The sequence below is a fragment of the Crinia signifera genome, chromosome 19 (genome assembly GCF_055691185.1).
Source record: "Crinia signifera chromosome 19, ASM5569118v1, whole genome shotgun sequence".
NCBI classification, from domain to species: Eukaryota; Metazoa; Chordata; class Amphibia; order Anura; family Myobatrachidae; genus Crinia; species Crinia signifera.
In genome coordinates, this window is record NC_139226.1 from 117,285,287 (window position 1) to 117,309,612 (window position 24,326).

Genomic DNA, 24,326 nt, shown 5'->3' on the forward strand with positions numbered 1-24,326 from the left:
ATGTGTGAGGTTTCCGATTACACTACTGTAAGAAGGGCGGTTCTTTAAATACAACAGCATTAGGTTTCAATGTTCACCTTGCTTACTAGTTCCATAGTGACTCACAAGCTGGAAGCATCAAAGCAAGGTGAGGATGTCAGTGTTCCATGTAATGACTTACTGATTTGTATAGGGTGAAGTAGGGTTGTGCAGACGGTTACTTTCTTCTGAACCAGTTCACAGTTTTTAAACAATTTATTGAAGTTAGAACAAGTATATCAATTCACAAATACAATGGCATTGGCATACATACATAAACAACTACAAAGCAGATTTTATTATACTGGAACTGCAGCCGATGTCTCCTATTCCAACTCTCCTTTCCTAAGAGATTCTGAGGTATAACACAATGATGCAACCCTACCTTTTGACGCTAAAACCAATAAGTATGTTATTAACTTTTATAAAACAACTGCATGCAATTACACAGTGAATACCTTTTATAATGACAATTATGCTATTATTGTTATTATTGCGCAATAATATGAACACCCAGGTACAGTAAGTGCACTAGTCTCTGTCTATATGCAAAGGGAAATTAAGCGCTTCCTATACTTTCTGCTAGTTGTTGCAGAGTTAATCAGTACTTGAGCTAGCCGAATCCTTTACAAGATCAATGTCTCCACTGAATAACAAATGTAAGTCTGGCTCCTCTGAAGTAAAGTTTAGAAACAATGAATTTGTAATCTAAGGGATAGTTGGTAATGACAAATTAACTTGTTTAGCTGTAATTATTGTATCCAATGAGGTAATTCTTTCTTTCTAAGATCTGTTCTTATGCTGGATACTCTCTAGCTGCTATGAAGGGGTTGCACGAACTGACACTTCACAACCTGTTTTTCTGCACTGTACTGGCAGAATGTGTAACAATTAATATCTTCTATACTGTAAACTATTTCTATGCTGGAATCACTGCATTCCTGAGGTGTCTTTTGCTGAAAGCAAAGTCTAAAGGTGACCATTCCTTACTGTACTTCATATACTGTACTGTCTGCAATACCGTGCTGAATACTAAGTCCTTGTTCCAGCTGTCTGTATTAGGAAGAATATTTTAATTGCAGGATGCTAATGAATGACTGAAGAATGCACTGCTCCCTCACTCTCCTCTCTCCCAGTCAACTGGCTGAGTGTTAACACGGGCTACACAGACTTAATTAGCAATTTCCTCCACAGACTGCAGATTTAGTATGCACTGTATCAGGCTCAGAGGGATACAAGGAGTTAACTTGGTTGCACCAGCTTGGATACGCTGACCTCTGGCTGCCCAGGGCTACACTGAGAATGTCCGTTTATCTATCTATATTGTGGTGGGGAAGACAGGCTGTCACGTAGTTTACCTAGCTGCCGTGGGGCTGGTTGCAGGGGCGTAACTACCATAGGTGCAGGGGGTGCAGCTGCTATGGGGCCCAGAGCTGAAGGGGGCCCATCTTTGCTGTCAAACTAATATGTTTTGCATACATTTATCACCATCAGTTGCTAAATAGGGGGCCCTTACAAACTTTTGCTATGGGGCCTACGAATATCTAGTTACGCCTCTGGCTGGTTGTCACTCACCACTCCCCCTTGCCGTCACTAGGATGCAGCTCTCTGCCCGACCTCCATCTAGTTGCCGCCCTCCAGATAACTCAGCCTCCTCCGGGTGTCAGTCTGCCGCAGATGCCGCCCAGGACTGTCTCTCAGGTCCTGCGTCACCACCCAGCCTGCGTCTTCACTGTTCGCCGCTGGTAAGCCTCAACCTGCGATGTGGTGCTGCGCTGTCAGTTACCTCAGCGCGCATCCGACAGTTCCCGTCCTCCGTCACCTCAGCCTTCCCTCAGCTCACTCGCTCTGCCTCCTGTGCCCCCTTATATCTCCTCTCTTTGAGCGGGCTCACAACAGGGCTCGCGCTGAGCGCAAGCACCCTCAGCTTTATTATTCCATGACACCCCAGTGTCAGCAATTCGGGAAAAGAGGGTCTCCCTCCAGAGCAGGGAAAATAGTACAATCCATCAGTCTCTGCCATAGAGCAGACTGTCCAGCACAGTCCACTTCTCCTGCTTTGAGGGGTGTTCTTGAGAGGAAATTTCTTCACTGGAGAAATTATTACTTATAGATCCCTTTTCTAAGAAAAGTGTCCTGAACATACATTTATTGTAGGTTATATTAACCCATTGCTGTATTCCCTCTGTGAGGGAAGCTAATATATGCAGTCTCTTCCAAGGGAATAAATATACAGCAACCAATATTTGGTGATGAAGTCCAACATATTACATTAATACATTTATAAGGTCAGAGGATGTCACATTCCACTAATGCAAAATTACGTCAGGATGCTTATGATGTAAACTTTGCACAGATTGTATTGTGTCATTTTATCAGGCGTCATATGATTTACAAGGCTTCTCATGCTGGATTTATGTCATGTTTTAGTTCTTTGTAGTGGTTGCTGTCCATTCGGCTTCAGTATTCAATAGCATACAGCTACCAAAACTGCCACAAATGAGGCACGGAGGTGGAATTATGAAACCGATATTCTCGTAGTACACCCTATATAACTGGAATGTGTTCATTCATTTTCAGAATTGAACGAGTTAGCTGAAGTGAAACATGGAGTCTGTACCGGAAGATCCTGATTATGACAACAGTTTTGATGCAAGGAAATATCTGGATATGTACTATGGAGTAGACCCCAAAACCCAGGAAATTAATAAAGAATTGATGTTTTTGCTCACATTTCTGAATGATGTATTTTCATCAGGTATGTCATCATTTGCAGAGCAACAATGTTCATGGTGGGTCAGGTCTATGGAGCAGGGAAAAACAATTGGATAGTTATATTTCACATTTCAGAGGATCAACATTATTGCTGTGTACCGGGGATGATGGGCATGGCTACCCGGTGGTACATGGGTCTGATTTGTAATGTGTAGACATTTTTATATATAAGCAAATTATTTGGTGAACAGACCACAAATGCAGTATAGAAAATATAAAAAAGCCCTGATTAGACAAATAAAAAGTTTAAACCAAATTTTACTACAAAACATTTTTTTTTATATTTATTGCTCTTTCGCTTTGTCCCCTTTTAGTAGGAGCTGTCGAAGATATTTGCATACAAACAAATGGATATATATGCATACAGTATATATATATATATATATATATATATATATATATATATATATATATATATATATATATCAAATAGCAGCCATGCCCCCTTCTCCTCCCACTGCAGGTGGGACATTGAATCCCCCCTGCGTGTTCTCGGTCAGCTGTGACCCCCAGGTTGAATACACCCCTTAGTCTCTTCTGTGATTAGCAACGTGCATATTCATAGTGATGCAAGAGACTGTATTTCATGCAACTTTTTGAACATATTAATTTAAGTCACATTTAATTAAATTGTTTACAATAGCCTAGGGCCACAAGATAAATATTCATGTTACACAGCTTCAAAATCATCCATGTGCTGTGTTTTTTTATTATTATTTCTTGACTGTATATACTAATGAGGTCATTCTGGTCGCGTTGCTCCCCTGCGCGCTCACACAGGGGAGCAATGTTTAGCAATTGTGCATGTGCATAAACTTTTATGCGCATGTGCAGCCGCTTTGTGTGAGTGGGCACAGCAAATTGCTTATTCGACAGCTTGTTGGTACCTAGCAGTGTGGGTGGGGGGAGAAGGTTGACGGCAACGGGGTTGCGCCCATGGGAATGCCCAGCTATTCATGGGCGTCTCCATGAAAATGCTGGGCGCTCCCATGGAAATGCGCTCATGATGCAGGTGCCGGGGGCGGGCAGCTGTTTTCACCGGATGTCAGCTGCCCGCCCACTTCACTCTGTGAGTGCTAGAGAAATCATTGGATGGTCATCATGGAATGATTTCGCCCGCACATTAGTGTTCCCTCTAAGCTGTGCGCACGTGCGCGCGCACACAACTCGCCGAGCGTGCGCACAGACATTACAACAGAGCGCACAAAGCAGCAGTGGTCCCTTTTTGCAGTTGTGGACTCAATTAATGTGTGTTTCACCCATTAACTACATTGTGTGCTGTGGTTTGAATGTTTAAATGTTTAATATAATTTTTAAGTAAAGTTAACACAAATGCTGAATGTCATTTTCCAGTTAGTGCATATATAAGTGACGCACACAAATTTTAATTTCCTTCCAAAGTTGCACAGTCAAAATCTTTTGCCGCACACAGCCTCCGTAAAATTAGAGGGAACATTCCGCACATGCAAGGTTATGAATGGATGTGTATGCTAAGCAGCCATTCGCATGAAGACTGTTCAAACTGCAAAATGGAACTAGATTTTTTTTTACGATTACCTGATACTGACATGGGGGGTTATTCTAGTTCATTCTTTCTGACAAAATCCTTCTTAGATGGACAAAACCATGTGCACTGCGGGTGGGGCAGATGTAACTTGTGCAGAGAGAATTAGATTTGGGTGGGGTTTTTCTTCAAAGTGAGATCTACTTTGCAGTGTAAAATCATGCAGTCAGTATTTTCCCTGCACAGAAACAAAATAACTCACCCAAATCTAATTCTCTCTGCACATGTTACATCTGCCCCCCCTGCAGTGCACATGGTTTTGTCCATCTAAGAAGGATTTTGTCAGAAAGAATGAACTAGAATAAACCCCTTGGTGATTGCTAAGGGGTTTACTGACCTAATATAGGGTTCACTATGTTGACACGAAGAAGCATTCACTGTAGTTATCTCCTTCATGTGCGTGAGGTGTAGTAGTGTCAGGAGGATAAGAGGCATTACTGACATGCTGTTTCTTATTACTGAATAACATTTCACTACAGTTTTATTGCAATGGCTATGAACACTACACAATACAGATGGCTTTTAACCTCTGCTATATTCATGCAGTTCTTACCTAGCCTCCTGGGATGTCTTGGAAAAATACACATTTCACTTATTTCTCCTGGACTCCCAGAAGAGCTGGTTTCTGTCCTATAACCACTCACTTAGCAAATGGTTACAGCAAATTGCACCATGACAGCACTGCCCATTGAGGGATTGTGGGTGATGCAGCAAAATGCAGCTTTGCCACCTATTGCAAAGCCATGGCAATGGGATGCGGTCAATTTGTCGGCGGTCGGGATCCCGGCGTTCAGAATCCCGACACTGGAATCCCGACCGCCGAAATCCTGAAACTTTCTCACACCGTGGGTGTCCACGACAACCATAGAGGGAGAATAAAATAGCGCGCCGAGCGTAGCGAGGCACCGAGCCCGCAAGGGGGGGCGATCCACGTCCCCCCCATGTCGGGATTTCAGCGGTCGGGATTCCAGTGTCGGGATTCCGACCGTCGGGATCCCGACCGCCGGGATTACGTATCGGATCCATGGCAACACATTAATTAATCTAATCGAATATCTGGGTACTTATGTATTATCTGGACTCCCATGTTAAATGCACCCCATTTTTTCATACCCCTACTATCCAACTACGCATGGAGTTGATTTTATACAGTGTGGCGAGCGCAGGGGACGCGGTCTCATAAGAAAAACGGGAGTCCAGATATTACATAAGTACCAATATCTATACTGTGGCAGAATCCTATACCTCATTTATTTTGCATATTTTATACTACATTATACTGCATTATAATTCCAATTTTATGGAAAATGAAAATTGGACTGAAGTGGAACAAATTTTAAATCCTACCTTAAATGTTTTAAATAAAACGTAAATAAATTGTGTAAAATTTTCGGTTTGAATTATTGATTTCATTAAGAAATATTTAGCAAGATATTAGTCTGTTTTATGTTTTCTGTCTATGAGGCCGTTCATATATCTAGAATTACAATTTTTTTATTCATTCATTTATATTCATTCATTCATTATTCATTTCACTGTTTTTAAATCTAAATGAAATCTGAAAATAACTTTCATCTTAAAAAACAAACAAACAACCAAACAAATGACAAGAACAAAAAAATGCAAAAGAAAAACAAAGCAAAAAAAAATAAAATAAAACAAAAGCCCAGGCATTTGCATTTGTTTTTTTGGTTTTCACAGAAGCACAGAAAAGCTTGTGTTTTTTATGCATTTATAGTTGATAGATGCTAAACATATGTCAACTGACAGCAGAGTGGTCTTCTTCAGTCATTATGGACTGACATGCTATAACTGCTGAATGGTTTTATCAACCACATTTTATGAGTTTATAGAGGTAGAGTATCCCTTATCCAAATATCCCTTATGCAAATTATTCCGAAAACCATAGTCTCCAAATTGTATTTTATATTTGTGTACATTTCATGTGTTTGATGTGTTTGTACAACATAAATGCAAGATACCTCATTCAAATATAAAAATATTCCAAAATACGGAATAATCCATTATCCAAAATTCTTCTGGTTCCCAAGCATTTTGGATAAGGAATACTCAACTTGTACTGTACATGTGGCATTTTATCTGCATCTTTGTTCTATAGCTATTAGCTGTGTGAGAAAGATACTAAAAACCCACCTTGAAATATTTTAGTTAACATATACAGGTTGAGAATCCCGTATCCGAATATCCGTTATCCAAATTATTCCGAAAACCAAACATTCCAGAAAGTGAATTTTTTTAAATTATTTTGCTAACGTATTAGTGGGGACATTTGTAACAGCTCTATTGGGGACAATATATGTAACTGGCACTATATATGTGCAAGAAAATAATTGCTTGGCATTTAAATTCAGTATCTGAGATAGTACACAAATTTTGTTTCATGTTTTGAAACCTTGTTTTTTGAACAAATAAAATATATGTGTGTATTTCATGTGTTTGATGTGTTTGCACAACATAAATGCAAGATACTTCAAAATACATCATTGAAATACAAAAATATTCTAAAATACGGAACAACCCATTATCCAAAATTCTCCTGGTCCCGAGCATTTTGGATAAGGGATACTCAACCTGTAGTATGTAGAAAATTAACTTATACACATATTTTAAATACTTTCATCTCTCCTAATTGCATGCTTATGTAAACCTATATGCAATTAAAAGATCAGAATCTGTTCTTCTATCTAATTTCTAGAATATCTGGAATGGCGAGGAATGTAGTTATACACGTAATGTGAACACCACATTTTTGACATTTGCAGAATGTCACCCTTTGGCCAGGATGTTTAAAGTAAAAGGGCATACAAACGGGGTGATTTCAGACCCTTCTCTAAGCGATCTGACTAGATCACTTAGAAAAGGAGCAGGGTTCGCTACTTTTGTATGCCTTCAAGTGATGGCGATGCGTGTTCCCGTGCGTCGATATCACCTGCAGGGAAAGTGAGCGCTTACACTGGCTTTCCCTAGATTGTGGGGCTTTGCCTATTAAACATAGGAAAAGCCCCGCTCAGCACGATCGCTCAGCTTTGCGGTGTTCATCGTGGGTGCAATGCAATGTGTGCTGTGCAATAGCGCTGGAGCACGTCAGCAAGAGTGCCGGGTTGCCCTGTGTGTATGGGACTTGACATATTGAGGGAAATTTACTAAACTAAATTCATACTTTCCATAGTAAAATACGAATTTTCTTGGCGTATTCGGATTTTTGCCATTTACTGTGCTAAAAACTCCCCAAAATGTATATAAATGTTGTTTTTATTTGAGCTGCAATCATGTATTGTTCTGTAACTTAGTAGCAAGTATTGCTGATTTTGTTTTACTCTTAGAACTTTTTGCAGTTACTAGCATACCGCTAGTAACTGCAAAAAGTTCTAAGAGTAAAAAAAATCAGCAATACAATAAAATATCCATTTTAAAGCTGGGAGGTGAAAAGTACCCACAAATATATGGTCACAAACCATGCGATATTATCTTAATCAGAGTGGTGAAATATACGGGTCTGCTAAATGCACCAATCGGGTACCCAGAAAGTTATCTGGTGTTACACTGGGCTCAGGCAGCGTAAATACACCATAAAAATAGCTAGGAGCACAGCACACTAAGCGGTTTGAGAGGTGCCCTATGACCGGTCCGTCAGCCAGGACAGCGGGGCTCGCAGTGTCAGAGTGAAATACACTGCGCCCGCTTGTCGTGTCGGCTCGAAAATGACGTGGCCTGTTCTCAGTACCGTGTGCAGCAGTGGCCGGGTAAGCCTGTAGGGCTGTGAGCCACTACATAAAAAGCACTGGAGTCAACTGATATACTCCGTGCTAGTCTGCCGCAGATCAGTGCTTAATGCACGCCGCTCAGTTACCGCTAGAAAAAAAATTACAGATCAAAATGCAATAATGTAAGGGAGGGGAAGTGGGAGCACACCACAGAGTGTACGGTCGTCGTATGCTTCGCTAGTGAGCTTCGTCACTAGCGAAGCGCACGCCGACCGTACACGCAGCTGAGCCCGGAAAATCTCTGGGCGTACCACTAATATACAATAGGTGCGCGCCAGTGGTGTCCAGGTGTGCACCACTGGCAGCACCTCTAGAGCCCACCCCCCGCCACAAACCTGGGTTAAAACATATTTTTAAATCGCAAAACTTAAATTTAACGATGCGCTGTTACTTATGGGCCAGTGCTCTGTACTTGCCCCACAAGGCTAAAAGTTGCCAGCCAGCCCCTGCTTGTAAGTATAATTTTCTTCCACAGGTCCCCCATGGATTTCGTCAGATACCGGACACCGGACCAGGACACTGGACCCCGGAGCCCCAGGACACCGAACACCTACCTACGGGATCAAGATAGGTAAGTATCAGTGTGTATGGGCTTTGGATGAAATAAAGTTTTTATTTATAATGTGTGTCAGTGTGTTTATTTCACTATTTTTAATAATGTGGAACTACAAGTGCCAGCCAGCACTTTAATGCCCCGCATGCTGGGACTTGTGGTTCTCCAAGTCCCAGCATGCGGGGGAGGCTTGCTAGGACTCATAGTTCCACAGTTTTAGACAATAGTTTATTCTATTTTTTTACACCATTTTATCAGCCAAGTGACCACCGCTCCAGGGTCACCGGGGACAGCACCAGGCTTCAGCCAGGCCAAGTAAGTCCTGGAGGGGGGGGTCCCCCCTCCTGGACCCCTGACCAGGCTGGCTGGTCGGCAGGGTTAATGCTTTGGCCACAGAGCCTTATATAATAAGTGTCCCCCGGCTGGGGCATTACCCTGCTGGCTGGTTGGGCCTGGGGCTGGTACTTAAAATACGGGGGACCCCTAGTCATTTTGTCCCCCGTATTTTGGGAACCAGCCCCGGCCCTGGAGCCTGAGGCTGGTTAAAAAAACTGCTTTGTAAATTACCCTCTGAAACACAAATTTGCATACGGCTGAATCTTATTCATTCGTATTAAGAATACGAATACGATATATCGTATTCATATTCTTAGTAAATTTCCCCTATTATATTTATTAATTATTAGTTATTAACACATCCTACCATACGCACAAATACACATTAGTGATCAGTCAGGTGAGGCAGGTTACGTAGAGCCTCTTGTGTCATACTCCAATATACTCCAAAGTTTTCACTATAAAAAGAATACGAAAAATAGATAGAATATTATAAATATCTTCTTTGTAATATTCTAATGATTTTTATAGTCAAAACTTTGCAGTAAACTGGCTTATGACAGGTGAGACACTGTCCCCGTCTACCTTGCACCTGTGTATAATATCCACATTATATAAGAAATATTATGTTTATGTACGTGCTCTCCTCGGTCCTGAAGTACCCCCAACAGTTCATGTTTTCCAGGTCACCCTGCAGGTGCACAGGTGCTCTCATTACTAACACATTTTAAAAGATCCACAAGTTCATCTAATTAATTAATTGCGATTCTGTGTGGAGATCTGGAAAACATGCACTGTTGGGGGTCCTTGAGGACCGAGTTTAAGAACCACTGATCTAAGCAACAGTCAACATAAAACTCAACCATCTCTCATCCTAACCTTCTGTTTATGCGCACTTCTACCCCTTCTGTGCCACCCCTGTCTGTCTAACCCTCCCCTTTAGAATGTAAGCTCTCATGAGCAGGGCTCTCTATCCTCCTGTGCTTTTCTTAGAATATATATATATATATATATATATATATATATATATATATATATATATATACAACAAAGATATAGAGTGCGCCTTTGTATGTGTCACCACCACCACCATAAGACAGGTGTATAACCGACACTTTTTTGGGTACTTATGTATTATCTGGGCTCCCATGTTAAATGCACCCCATTTTTTTATACCCCTACTATCCAACTACGCATGGAGTTGATTTTATATAGTGTGGCGAGCGCAGCGAGCCACCGTGCCCGAAGCGTGGCGAGCGTAGCAGTCTTATAAGAAAAAACGGGAGCCCAGATATTACATAAGTACCCTTTTTTGTAATTTCATACAATTTATTAAAATGAATAAAAAGATTTTTCAGCAAAATTTCATTCGTATGCAGTCATATTCATTCAGTCCATCATTCCATCATTCCAATAACCCGACGCGTTTCGTCACTTGGACTTCATCAGGGGTATAACAAAAAATGACTCAATAGAAACAAGCTTCAGCTTAAAATAGAGACTGGTTCTTCCTTAGTTCTTGAACCGACTAAAGTTTTAAAATTCGGTAGCGATGTTGAAATGGGGCAAAATAGGGTGATGTGTGGAGAGGTGAATTCATCTGTCCTCTCACAGCAGTATATCTCTCCTATCGTACCACTCCAATGTCTGCATAAATATATATAAATATATATATATAGTCATAAGCGGCACTCCAAGGTAGCATAGGTTCAATAAGACACCAGACAAGTGTTGGATTCTACGTTTCGGTTTATTCCAACCGTCATCAGGAACATTCCTGATGACGGTTGGAATAAACCGAAACGTAGAATTCAACACTTGTCTGGTGTCTTATTGAATCTATGCTACCTTGGAGTGCCGCTTATGACTAATTAATTACATGATTTATTGGAGAAGGCACCGGGTAAAAGTATTACATATTGATGGGCAGGAGTGCCGGACAACTTGGAACAATATATACAGATGTATCGGGATTCATCTTTGCAGGTGATGGCGTTGCCATCGCCATCACCTGCATCCCTGCCATCTGTATGCCGCACCACCTTCCGACGGTGCTGCCCTCGGTCGCCCGGTGCCCACACCGGGCGACCGCACCCCCCGCAGCCTCCTCGGGTCCCCCCCAGCATATTCAGCGGGAGGCGGACAGTATTGACAGGTGAGGATGGTTATATTTAGTAGCCATTGAAACCTGTTTGTGTCAACTTGTGTGCATGTTTTCAGGCCAAAATCTCAAGGGTATGTAAACTTTTGATCAGGGTCATTTGGATAGTTTCTGTTGTCATTATGATTTAAAAAAAGTAAACACAGTTGTTTGACAATAAATGGCTTCACCCAACCACTAACCATGAGTTTGTGAGTTATCATTCATATTCTCTGTCAAATGGCCAGAAAATCTCGAATTCTGCTATGGTATGTAACCTTATGAGCACAACTGTATATTGGTGGGTTATACAGCCATTAATGTGTACTGTCCATAATATCTGTCCATGCAAAATGGGATCATATTCTATTCTGTTGCTATTTATGGTGAGTCTAATTGGCTTGTTATATATTTTTTCTCTCCCTTTTGTTATTCAGTTTACAGAAGATAAAACGCTTGATTTCTTTCCCATTAGGTTGTGTTAAAGGAAAGAGCTTGATAGAGATTGGTGTAGGCCCCTCTGTAAATTATATCATGACTGCCTCTGAAAGCTTTGACACCATCTACCTTACCGATTATTCCGAAAGCAACCTTCAAGAAATTGAAAAATGGCTGAAAGATAGCATGGATGCTTTTGACTGGTCTCCATACTTAAAATATGTCTGTGAACTTCAAAACAACCGGTAGGTATATAGTAAGATGAATTAACTTCATAGACTTAAATACGTTTGTCTTACTCCATGGCCAGTAGTCAATTAGCTGTGGTAATGTACTGCAGATAATGAATTTGCCCATGGCTATCCAATTAGCCTCGATACATGGAATACTGTGTGTCAGGGATTATGCTTCTCTAGCCTCAGGCACCTTTACCATAATCTGCAATAAAGAAAAATGGAAGTTGTGTTCCTGCGCACTGAGTAAATGATTTGGACTAGCTGCAAACACTGGAACGGTCTGACTAGAACCGATTTCGGTACTTATGTATTATCTGGGCTGCCGATTTTTTGATTGTATGCCTTAACTTAATTTTTAACTTAACTTAATTCTGTGTCCCCTCGCGGGGCGCGCTACACTCGCAACGCTTCGGGCTCGGTGGCTCGCTACGCTCGCCACAGGTTTATATCCATCTCCATGCCCACTTGGATAGTAGGGGTATGAAAAGGACCCCTTTTCCCATTGAATTCCATGTTAAAATGGACTCAGTCCATTTTAACATTGAGTCCTATGGAAAAATCGGGTCCATCACATCGCATCGCATGCGATATGGTCGGATGTGATGCGATGGACCCGATTTCAAAATCGGCAGCCCAGTTAGTACATAAGTACCAAATGTGCTTTAAAGAAAGGGGGTTGATACAAGCACTATTTCAAAATACAACAGCTGTATTCTGCAAAGATGATGAGCACCCTGGTTGTGGCAAATCATACAGCACAGTTTCCCAAATTGTGCACCGGGCTCCCAGCCTGTCTTGCCAAAATGGGTAATAATGGTCTATGACCTGCCCAATATTGTGTGGGGAATTCTGGGCCAGATGTATCAAGCTTCAAAAAGTGATAAAGTGGAGAAAGAAAAACAATCAGCCAATCAGCTCCTACCTGTTATTTTTCAAACCCAGCCTGTAATATGGCAGGTAAGAGCTGATTGGCTGGCTGTTTTTTTGTTTTGTTTTTCACTCTCCATTTTATCACTCCATTTTATCACTTTTGAAGCGTGATACAGCTGGCCGTAAGTCCGATATGTTCCCAAACAGTCTAAAAATGTATCTGAATGCGGAGTCCCACTAATCAGATATACATGTTGCGTCTTCGGGTACCTCTTTTAAAGTCAGTGGTGGCATGCAGTTTTAGGAGGGGAGGGGGGACAGTGCAGTTTAGGGTATGCCAGTGTCTCCCTGCTTATCTCTGGACAGTCTGGGCACCGCACGTGTGTGGAGACACATCGTGCTGCGACCACAGTCTACCGCTGGTGGATGCAAGGCTGACAGTGTTGCCGTGTGCGCCTCATCCCCTAATCTGTCTTGGATTCCTCCTGCCTCTCTTCTCACTCACAGCCTCCTACTTACTCTTACTCACAATCGGTCCGTTCGTAGTTTGCGTCCGGCTCTGCTCCCGTTCAGCTCCAAGGTCTTCCGGGCTGTCTCCGTTAAGGGTGCGGGTGTACGGTCCCCTGGCGTTTGGTGAGTCAGTCTGTGCTTGCTCCAATGCGGTTCAGCTCGTAAGCCTTCCTTGAGGAGATTCTCCTGTTGATACCGCTGTTGTATTTTGAAATAGTGCTTGTATCAACTTCTTTTCTTTAAAGTGAAAATTGTGTGGAAATTACAACTGTGTCAATACTACTAGTGTTTATTTATTTACAATACTATTTACAATAAAATACCATACCTCCCAACTTCTGTTCCTCTTAGTAGGGACACTAGTGCGGCAGATCCGCCAGCGCGCCCAAAAAGGGGCGTGGCCTATGCTAATGAGCGCACAGCATTTTGACAATTAGCCGCGATTAGGACATGTCCCCATTTTTTCCGTCTGCGGCGCTGGTTAGGCTGGGGGGGACTCCCAACTGTCCCCCCTCGCCACGGGACACTGCCGGACCCGGGAGGGACGCGGGACCTTCCCAAAAAAGCGGGACGGTCCCGCGAAAAACGGGACAGTTGGGAGGTATGCAATACTATATATACACATATATAGTATAAGATACATAAACATTTTTGTCTGGGCATACAAACCAGACACATAAGGACAGAGAGCAACACAAAACAAATCTACTGTGTGCATAATCTGCAATAAACAGACACCAGAGCCCTGCTACCACATGGGATAGGGAACTTATCCAAGATACTGTAAATGTGTTATCCCACAATCATGGGTCCTTTTTTGGCCATTAGAAATAGCCTGTAATTGTATAGCACGATAGTGACAACTTGTCAAAAAATCAAGCAAAAATAATTGCACCTAAAGGCCAGTATAGTCACAGCTTATTTTTGTTCTAGTCATTGGCACCTTCACATACTAACCATCACTGGCTTTGCAGAATGGTAATGAATACTAGTGGAGCAATACCACTTATAGGGTGAAATGTAATAGGGGTGAGAGAATCAGAAAGTGAGATATTTGGTAAGAAATCTCTAGTTTTTTTAAAGCGGCAATCATTTACACTATAAAACCAGTTTGGTTTTGCGGTGTAAGTGATTGCTGTTTTAAAAAAACTGGAGATTTCTTACCAAATCTCTCACTTTCTGATTCTCTCAGAAATTGCAATTACAATCTGCAATTACATTTCACCCATGGTGTGTACACACGGTACAATCCAGCATGTATATAGTCAAAATCGCATCTGGTTCGCATGCAGGTCACATGCAGATCGCACAGGTTTTTTACCTTGCGATCCCGATGCGCACTCCGGGACAGCACAAATCGAAACCCAGATAGACAGGGCAGCAATGACTCTATAGTGCAAATCTAATGCAGATAGCATGAATTGTATGTAAATAGCACATGAGTTAGCATGTACATTAGTGTGCATGTACACAGGGGCTGGCTGGCAACTTTCAGCCTGGGGGGCAACACAAGCAAGTGGCCCACCACCATCGCCATCATTTCACCACCCTACTCTCCCTTCTCCCGTCTAGTATGCAGCAAGGATTAACAATACAAACATACACCAGAAACGGGGACAGTGCATGCGGAAGGCGCCTTGCTAAAATTTACACTGTAATGCCCATTACACATAACGCCAACAGCGTAATGCCCAATAAACATAATGCCACACACCGTAATGCCCATTACACATAATGCCAACACCATCATGCCACACACTGTAATGCCAATTAAACATAATGCCACACCGTAATGCCAATTAAACATAATGCCACACACCGTAATGCCCATTACACATAACGCCAACAACGTAATGCCCAATAAACATAATGCTACACACCGTAATGCCCATTACACATAATGCCAACACCATCATGCCACACACTGTAATGCCAATTAAACATAATGCCACACCGTAATGCCAATTAAACATAATGCCACACACCGTAATGCCCATTACACATAACGCCAACAACGTAATGCCCAATAAACATAATACCACACACCATAATGCCCATTACACATAATGCCAACACCATCATGCCACACACTGTAATGCCAATTAAACATAATGCCACACACCATAATGCCAGTTAAACATAATGCCACTCACCATAATGCCCAATACACATAAAGGCAACAACGTAATGCCCAATAACCATAATACCACACACCATAAAATCCATTACACATAATGCCAACGCCATAATGCCACACACCGTAATGCCAATTAAACATAATGCCACACACCGTAATGCCCATTACACATAACGCCAACAACGTAATGCCCAATAAACATACTGCCACACACCGTAATGCCCATTACACATAATGATGCCTATTACATATTTTACCACATAACTGCTGCTTACCTACATGCTCACTGTCAGAGGTATATTGCTCATATTGGCCCTTATTCTGATTGATGCGGACTTTACCGCGTACTTACGGATCGCGTCTTTATGACGTCTGCGCATGCGTGGAGAACGCTACGCGCATGTGCCACGCATTGACTCCGTACCAGTTCGGCCAAATCCCGTCCAAAACTGTTCGCCGCTATCAGTCGGGAAATAGGGGCGTATTATGGGCGTCATGCGGAATGACACATGGGCGTAGTTTCAAAGTGGGCAAAACGGGGCGGAAACATGGGCGGACACGGGGGAGTACACTTATGTTGGGGGGCGTACATTCGGAAACCACTCCGAATGCACGCGATGAAAAAAGGGCAGAAATGTGCGGTGTCCACAAGTGTACTATTGCTTTGCGGACACCACTCGTTCATGCGGTAGGCGAACGTACGCCTAATGACTACAACCATTAACACCTGAACCCAATAGAATCTACTCCTTTACTCATTACTCACTAATAGGACGCTTGTCAGTGCTTTAATTGAAACCATTGCTGCTTCAAGGAACCCGTACTAAACACCCACATATGCTGTACTTGTCAGACACTTTCAAACTGCTAACAATGGACATGACAGAATATTAATACTAACAATACACATGTGTATTTGACATGTACTCATGAAACCACACATTTTGGGTAAAGTAAACACATTTATTTATATTCATGTCACAGTCAAGTTTATGAGGATAGGTAATTGAATAAGTGGGTCATGTGATGTATTGCAGAAGATACTTCATAGTGGGTTGTTTGGCGTAAATCCTCCGCTTACGTGCGGTAGCACCGCTTGGCTCCCGTTCGGATGCGGTATTCCCGAGCATACTCTGTAATACTCTGTAATACCGTGACGAATCGGAGTGTTTCTCCCGCACACGCATGATTTGTATGTCGTCCGTAAACACGCCCTGTTCTTAAAGAGTGAGTCCGTCCGAATGCGGAGGACACGTGGGCGTTTCTACGGACGATGGCCGCATGCGGAAAAACACCGTGGCGTGCGGACCGCACCGTAAGAATGCGGGAATATCCGCATCAATCAGAATAAGGGCCATTGTTATATCTCTCAGACATAAGAATATCCACATTTATTTCTGCAAACTAATGCAACAAATTAAATATTTTACATTTGCAAGAGAACAAAACAAAAAATATTTTGACTAGCCCACTACAGGGAGAGGACATTACAGCTGGGAACCACCACCCTGGCCGCAGAGCTGACACTCACCTGTCAGAGGCCGCAGGCTGTTTACCACTCATTGGGCTCCTCCAGGATAGTCCTCACCTCAGCTAACGCGTGTGACACATCCTGATGCTCAGGGGCGGATTGGGGACTAAAAGTGGCCCTGGAAAATTTCTGAAAGTGGCCTCATGTGGGTGGCAACAAATCAATAAAGGGCGGAGCCAACATAACAGTAGGCAGGATTATTACATCACTATACTTAGATACATCGTTGACAGGCAAAACGATGCCACATTTTCATAAAATAGGGAAAACAGGGGTAGTGCGCACCGAAACTCCACACCATAACGCCTATTATGTGTCACACACCCATTACATAGTATACCACATGCAACGATGGCCTGCCAGGCTTGCTGGTGCCGCCCCCCCCCCCCCCCAACTAACAACTACACTACAGCACTACAAGAACCGTTGTTAGGGTTACCTATGATTTTAATGCTAGCCCACAAAGTAACTTACTGCTTTGTGGGAGATCCTGTAGAGAGGCAAGGAGAGCGCAGAGAGAGAGAGAGAGAGAGAGAGAAGGAGAGCTCAGAGAGAGAGAGAGACAAGGAGAGAGCAGAGAAAGAGACAATGAGAGGGCAGAGAGAGAGAGACAAGGAGAGCACAGAGAGAGAGACAAGGAGAGCGCAGAGAGAGAGACAAGGAGAGCGCAGAGAGAGACAAGGAGAGCGCAGAGAGAGAGACAAGGAGGGAGCAGAGAGAGACAAGGAGGGAGCAGAGAGCAAGTGACGAGGAAAGCGCAGAGAGAGAGAGAGTGTGATGAGGAGAGCGCAGAGAGAGAGAGACGAGGAGAGCGCAGAGAGTGACAAGGAAAGCGCCGTGAGAGAGACGAGTAAAGCGCCGAGAGAGAGACGAGGAGAGTGCAGAGAGAGAAAGAGAGAGACGAGGAGAGCGCAGAGAGAGAGAGATGAGGAGAGCGCAGAGAGAGAGAGACGAGGAGAGCACACAGAGAGAGCGCAGAGAGGGACAAGGAGAGCGCAGAGAGAGAAAGAGACAAGGATAGGAGAGAGAGAGGAGAGCAAAGTGAGAAAAAGAGGAGGGGAGGAGATAGAGCAGAGAGGGAGAGAAAGAAAGAGAGGGAAGAAGAGAGCCCAGAGAGAGAGAGAGACTAGGAGAGCACAGAGCGAGAGAGAGATAGAGAGACGAGGAGAGCGCAGAGAGAGAGACGAGGAGAGCGCAGAGAGAGAGATGAGGAGAGCACAGAGAGAGAGAGAGAGATGAGGAGAGCACAGAGAGAGAGAGACGAGGAGAGCACAGAGAGAGAGAGAGACACGGAGAGCACAGAGAGAGATAGAGAAGAGGAGAGCATAGAGAGAGAGCGCAGAGAGAGAGAGAGAGACAAGGATAGGAGAGAGAGAGGAGAGCAAAGTGAGAAAAAGAGGAGGGCAGAGAGGGAGAGAAAGAAAGAGAGGGCAGAGTGGGGGAAAGGGAGAGGAGAGAGTTGAAAATGGTATGTGTCTCCAATCCCCCCCCCCTCCTTCTTCACTTTCAATGTACAAGGCAAATAGTGTACCTGGTCAGAGGGGCAACAGCAGGTACCATAAAGGAGGCTGAGGTGGCGGGTCCATTGGTGGAGGCAGAGGTGGCAGGTCCCGTAGAGGAGGCAGAGGCGGCAGGTCCCGTAGAGGAGGCAGAGGCGGCAGGTCCCGTAGAGGAGGCAGGCAGGGGCGGCAGGTCCCGTGGAAGAGGCGGCGGGTTCTGTGTGGAGGGAGATCGGGCAGCAGTGGGTCACGTGGAGAAGACCATGGAATATGAGGCCGCGAGTCCGGCGGCAGGTCACATGGAGGATGTGCCTGCCAGGCAGCATCATGATCACACCAGCTCTTCCTTCCTCTCTGCTTTTTCTTGCGCCGGGGCTGTCACATGACGTGAAGTCCCAGCATCAGCATTAGGAGAGGTTCAGACAGAACAGCGGGTGGGAGGAGGTGGGCCACTAGCTCTGACTGCAGCCACCCACCTCCAGTGACGCTGCCTGCCACTGAGCGGCTGAGCAGCTCCTCAGCCCGTCACTATAGTTGTGTTAGTGCATGAGCAACAGCGGTGACAGCCTCACTAGTGTTGGTCCCCAGGAAAGTTCCCAGCAGATACAATGGCCAATCCGCCCCTGTGTAATGCCCACGCCAGTTGCCAACAGTAGTAGCGCTGCCTATATGTAATGCCCACGCCAGCTGCTGACAGTAGTAGCGCTGCCTATATGTAACGCCCACACCTGCTGCCGACAGTAGCGCTGCCTATATGTAACGCCCACACCAGCTGCCGACAGTAGCGATGCCTATATGTAACGCCCACACCAGCTGCCGACAGTAGCGCTGCCTATATGTAACGCCCACACCAGTTGTCGACAGTAGCGCTGCCTATATGTAACGTCCACATCAGTTGCCGACAGTAGCGCTGCCTATATGTAAAGCCCACACCAGCTGCCGACAGTAGCGCTGCCTATATGTAACGCCCACACCAGCTGCCGACAGTACTACGCTGCTTTTACAGATGGAGCCAGCCTCATTGTTGTCGCTGGTGCACCAGATGCTCCGATCTAGTGAGCACCCGCCAGCATAAATGGACACGCAAGCGTTTCGGACGCTCGCATGTCCATTGCCGGGAATGGGGCGGGCAAGCATCAGAGATGCACACATGCCAGAATCCCCAGCGCACCGCAGTGATTGGCGCGCCGGAGACAGGTACAATGAGGATGGCTCCATCTGGACATAGTTTGGTGACAGTATTACTCGCTCTAACACACATTTTTTTTACCTTAAACTCTGTGGCAGCTCATCCTCTCCTGTCATCAGCCCTGCTGTGCTCCGATGTAGCTCCGCGCCCCTTGCCCGTGTGGCTCCGCCCATCAGTCCCGTGTAGCTCCGCTCCCTTTTCAGTGTCTGCTGGCTGACGCTGAAGTAGTTATAGGGGGGTTGGGACATGGGAGCTGGGATGGGAAGGAGCCTCAGGATGCTGGCGCTGCTGTGCTGTCTGTAGTGTGACAGGCAGCAGCAGCCACGCACTGAAAGCAGCCGCAGCAGCAACAGGGGGGGCAGGGGGGGCTCTCTGCTCCTCCGCTCCTGGCTCCCCTGGGCTCCTTTGATGTTGTGCCCAATCCTCGAGCGGCACTCCCGCTATCTTTCCAGCCGCAGCTCCACCACCTGAGCTGCTGCTGGTGTCTGCTCGGCTGGCCTCCTCTCCCTGTAATGCGGGGAGCAGGAAGAGGGGCAGTTATGCTGGAGCTGGGGAACTGCTTCTGGGCACGGCCACTGCTACCCATAACTCCGCAGTGGCCGGCCCCTTTACTCATCACAGTTTTCAGCCTCAGAGTTGGCCGGCCTCCCGGGAAACTTCCTGATGCCTTTAATGGCCAATCCGCGTGCTGCTCACACCCGATGCTGTCTACACTGACAGACACTAGAGGTATGGCAGTTCCTCTAGTGTCTGTCTCCTCCAAGGCGGCGGCCATTTTTGGAGGGGCCGTCGCCTTACAGAAGAGAAGGCTGTCAGTGTCTGCTCGGCTGGACTCGGAGGCGGCGACAGCTGCGCCAAGACGCACACAGCCGGCTGGCCGAGCCCCAGCCAGTATATACCGGCCCGGGGGGCATGTGGCACTCTGCCCCCCGGCCCAGCCCGCCCCTGTACATGTGGTAGGGAATATAGATTGTAAGCTCCACTGGGGCAGGGACTGATGTGACTGTTCAAATATTCTCTATAAAGCGCTGCGAAATATGTGTGCGCTATAAAAATAACTGGTAATAAATAAATAAATGTGTACACACCATTAGAATGTAAGGATAGTATCCTTATATCCACGTATCTTGCATTGATTGTACAGTCTATCTAAAGCAGCCAAATCTTTTTTGTGCACAGAAAATTGTGGCTTTTTATAGATACATACAGTAGATGATCTATTTATTGTGTGGGGCAGTAAAGCAGCTGAGTTCAGTGCTTTGATTGGCTCACACAATTTGAGTGACAGCCCAATAGGGTAAATTATTTAGATGTGCAAATAACCACGCGCCCTCCCTGTCAATCACGCTGTGAGTGGTTTGTAAATAGGAATATTTGCCAAAGCTGCTCGTAGCTGGACCTCGCTTATGCGCTTTGCACAGTAGCACAAACATCGGCCAGCGTCTGACTTCGGACCCATTATCACATAAATCACACTAAAGAGGGACAAACAATACACTTATGATGTTGCACATGTGACTGGGAAACCAATTACATCATTTGGTTATTTTGGGGCGCAGAGCACACACATGTTTAATATCTACATAAAATATATTTCCAGATGAGTCAACAATATACTGTGGATGTTATTGGTTATGGACATAAATATGTTTCCGCAAATATTTTCTTCCAGAGAATTTGCTTATGTTTATATATAGATCAATATAGAACCATTTTAGGATAGCCATCATCTACAGTGAATTAAATACTCTTCAAAATATCTGAGTTTAAACAAAGGCAACGTACAGTATGCAGATCTCTACTAAGCTCTATCATTTAAACTATGCATTACTTATGCCACTAAGTACAATACCGTCGCCATATGGTGATAATGTGGGGACTTTCATCCCGGGCCCAAACAAATAGGGTGTCTGGGTTGTAGTGGTGTTTGATTGGTACCGCTAGATGATTGCAGCTGGAACACCTGGCTGCAACAAGATAGAGACAGTGATGGTGGCATTTTAAACAAAGAAAATTTGTGAACCAATCAGAACTCGTGGACTGATAGCCAATCATAAGCTGCCACTACAGTGGCTCCTGATTGGCTGTTGGTCCATGGGCTCCAACTGGCTCACGTTTGGCTCCATGAAATGCCTCTAAATGTCTCTACTTGGCTGCCAACAGGTTCACCAGCTGCAATCAGCTGGTGGTGCTGATCCATCTCAGGCAGAAGGCCTCCTGCCTAAATTGTCTGACCAGGCTCCCCAATTTCTGATGACAGCCCTAACAGGAATATAAGATAAGCATAATTGCAATGAAAAAACTATTTGCTCTTAATTATGCTGTATGCTTCAAGTCTAAAGAAATATATACTGGCAGACGCATAATCAGTTTAGTGATATCACTCAGGTGTGTGAAAGGGAGGGGTAATACTGAGTAAGAAACAACACATTGGTTTTCCCTCCAGCACACCGACTGATACCAGTAAACATATTTAGACCACATGGTATCAGAGATCTTGGTTACATATATTTGCAAATACATGAGTAAGCCCAGGGCCGGTGCAAGGCACCGGAGCGCCCCAGGCGAGTCGGGGTGGGGGCGCCCCATGCCGGGGGGGGGGGTAGCGGTGGTGGTGGTACCTGTGTAAAAAACCTTCGGCGCCGGCATCCCTGCAGTGCTGGAGCTGGCAGGGGTGTCCGTGCCGCGGGGGGTACCTGCGGCGCTGTCATTGTGTATAAAGCTGGCGGCGGCCGGCGGGGTCCCTGCAGCGAATAGAAAATAACTAGCGCTATGCGCGCGGCGGCGCGGGAAGCGCTAGTTATTTTCTATTCACTGCAGGGACCCTCCATCATCATGCTGGGGGTGAGGGGCGAACTGCCGCCCTCCAGGTGCCGGCGCCCTAGGCAAATAAGCGCCGGCCCTGGGTAAGCCCCCAAAGCCATCTGGAGCACTACTGGGTTACTCTATGTAGGCAGCTCTCTAAAGGGGGCCTGCACAGGGGGACATGTGCTGAGCATTCTGAGCATAGGCGGATTACCCACGGGGCGGTCGCCCCGGGGCCCCCACACATTCTAGGGCCCCCGCCACCCCACTGCTACGGCGGTGGTGGGTGGATGGCAGGCAGCGGGACGTGCAGTGGGTGGGTGGCAGCGTGTCCCTGCGGTGTATGTGATCCGAGGTCCGCAGCGGGGTCCCTGCGGTGGATGGGAACTAGTAGTTCCCACTAGTTCCCATCTGCCGCAGGGACCCCGCTGCCGACCTCACATCCGCCGCAGGGACCCAGCGCAGCACCGATCCCCTTAAGGTACCGCCCGGGGGGGCCCACAAACCGTGTTGCCCAGGGCCCCCACAAACCTTAATCCGGCATCTGAGCGATGCTAGAATCTGGTTACTGGTATTAGTCAGTGTGCTGGGGTAAACAATGTTTTTTTTCTTAATACATGTACTGCAAGCCTTACTCCAGACAGGTTGAGGTGTGTTGTCCATTCATACAGTCTTGATCCAGTCTAATAATCATTGCTGGAAAACAATACATATTTCCAAAATCTCTTTTTTAGAACCACCCCTGAAGAGAAGGCAAAAAATATTAGAAGAAAAGTGTCACTGATGAAGTGTGATGTCACCAAGACCAATCCCCTGCATCCGAATTCCATTCCTCTGACAAACTGCTTGCTCATTGGAGCGTGCCTTACTTGTGCTGGCAAAACCGTTGCAGACTTTAAATCTGCTCTTAAGAATATTGTGTCGCTAATCAAACCAGGTGGTCATCTTGTTATAATTGATTACTTGGCAGCATCGTCTTATAAGGTCGGAGAGACAAGATTTCCGGTTCTGTCAGTCAGTGAGAAGATTGTCAAGGAAGCAGTGTCTGAGAGCGGATGTGAGATTGAAGTGTATAAAATGTCTACAGACTTTGGGTTTCCGGAGGATGTATTTGATAGTAAAGCTGTCTTCTGCCTTCTAGCCCGTAAGCTATGAGCCCGGATTCAACGTATACTTCCAATGTCCATTGACCCTAATGACATTTTTCATTGGAGTCATACAAATATGTTTACAGAGGCATTTCATAATACATTGTTGCATTGTTATGCTTTATACATATTAAAGCCTTATTCAAAATTATACAAAAGACGCCATGAAAAAAATAAATTGTGACAAGTGCAAAAATTATCTCCCTAGGAATACACACAAGTTACACGTACTGTATAATGTATACTGTATTTTGAATTCACTAGAGCAGCGGTTCTCAAACTGTGGGTCCTGACCCCTAAGTGGGTCCTGAACTTCTCAGCATGGGGTCGCGACTCCATGTTGCTGACCATCAGGCTGATGACTTCTCTGATCTCAGCTAGTTATTCAAGGAGTATGAAAAATCTGTTGAGTTGTCTGTTATTTTAGACTCCTCGCATCATGTTGTGCCTCCACAATGCTGCCATGTATGTGCTGTCTGCTGACTACACATGTATTATGTGATAGGTTATGGTATATTAGACTCCTCCCATCACTCTGTGCCTCCACAATGCTGCCATGTATGTGCTGTCTGCTGACTACACATGTGATGTGAGGGTTATGGTATATTAGACTCCTCCCATCACTCTGTGCCTTCACAATGCTGCCATCTATGTGCTGTCTGCTGACTACACATGTGATGTGAGGGTTATGGTATATTAGACTCCTCCCATCACTCTGTGCCTCCACAATGCTGCCATGCATGTGCTGTCTGCTGACTACACATGTGATGTGATGGGTTATGGTATATTAGA

General features: G+C 45.0%; 1 protein-coding gene across 1 annotated transcript; it reads left to right on the forward strand.

Annotated features, from left to right (window-relative positions):
* The first annotated feature begins 1,697 nt into the window (after positions 1 to 1,697).
* Positions 1,698 to 23,664, forward strand: LOC146042092 (nicotinamide N-methyltransferase-like). The gene is made up of 4 exons (XM_083162004.1): positions 1,698 to 1,763; positions 2,599 to 2,776; positions 11,647 to 11,854; positions 23,121 to 23,664. The coding sequence occupies exons 2-4, from the start codon at positions 2,626 to 2,628 to the stop codon at positions 23,539 to 23,541; spliced, it is 780 nt and encodes a 259-aa protein (XP_083018130.1). The 5' UTR covers positions 1,698 to 1,763; positions 2,599 to 2,625; the 3' UTR covers positions 23,542 to 23,664.
* The last annotated feature ends 662 nt before the right edge of the window (positions 23,665 to 24,326 follow it).

Coding starts and splice junctions, on each gene's coding strand:
- LOC146042092 (XM_083162004.1), top strand. CDS start 2,626: ATGGAGTCTGTACCGGAAGATCCTGATTATGACAACAGTTTTGATGCA. Junction 2,777..11,646: donor GAATGATGTATTTTCATCAG/GTATGTCATCAT, acceptor CTTTCCCATTAG/GTTGTGTTAAAGGAAAGAGC. Junction 11,855..23,120: donor TGTGAACTTCAAAACAACCG/GTAGGTATATAG, acceptor TCTCTTTTTTAG/AACCACCCCTGAAGAGAAGG.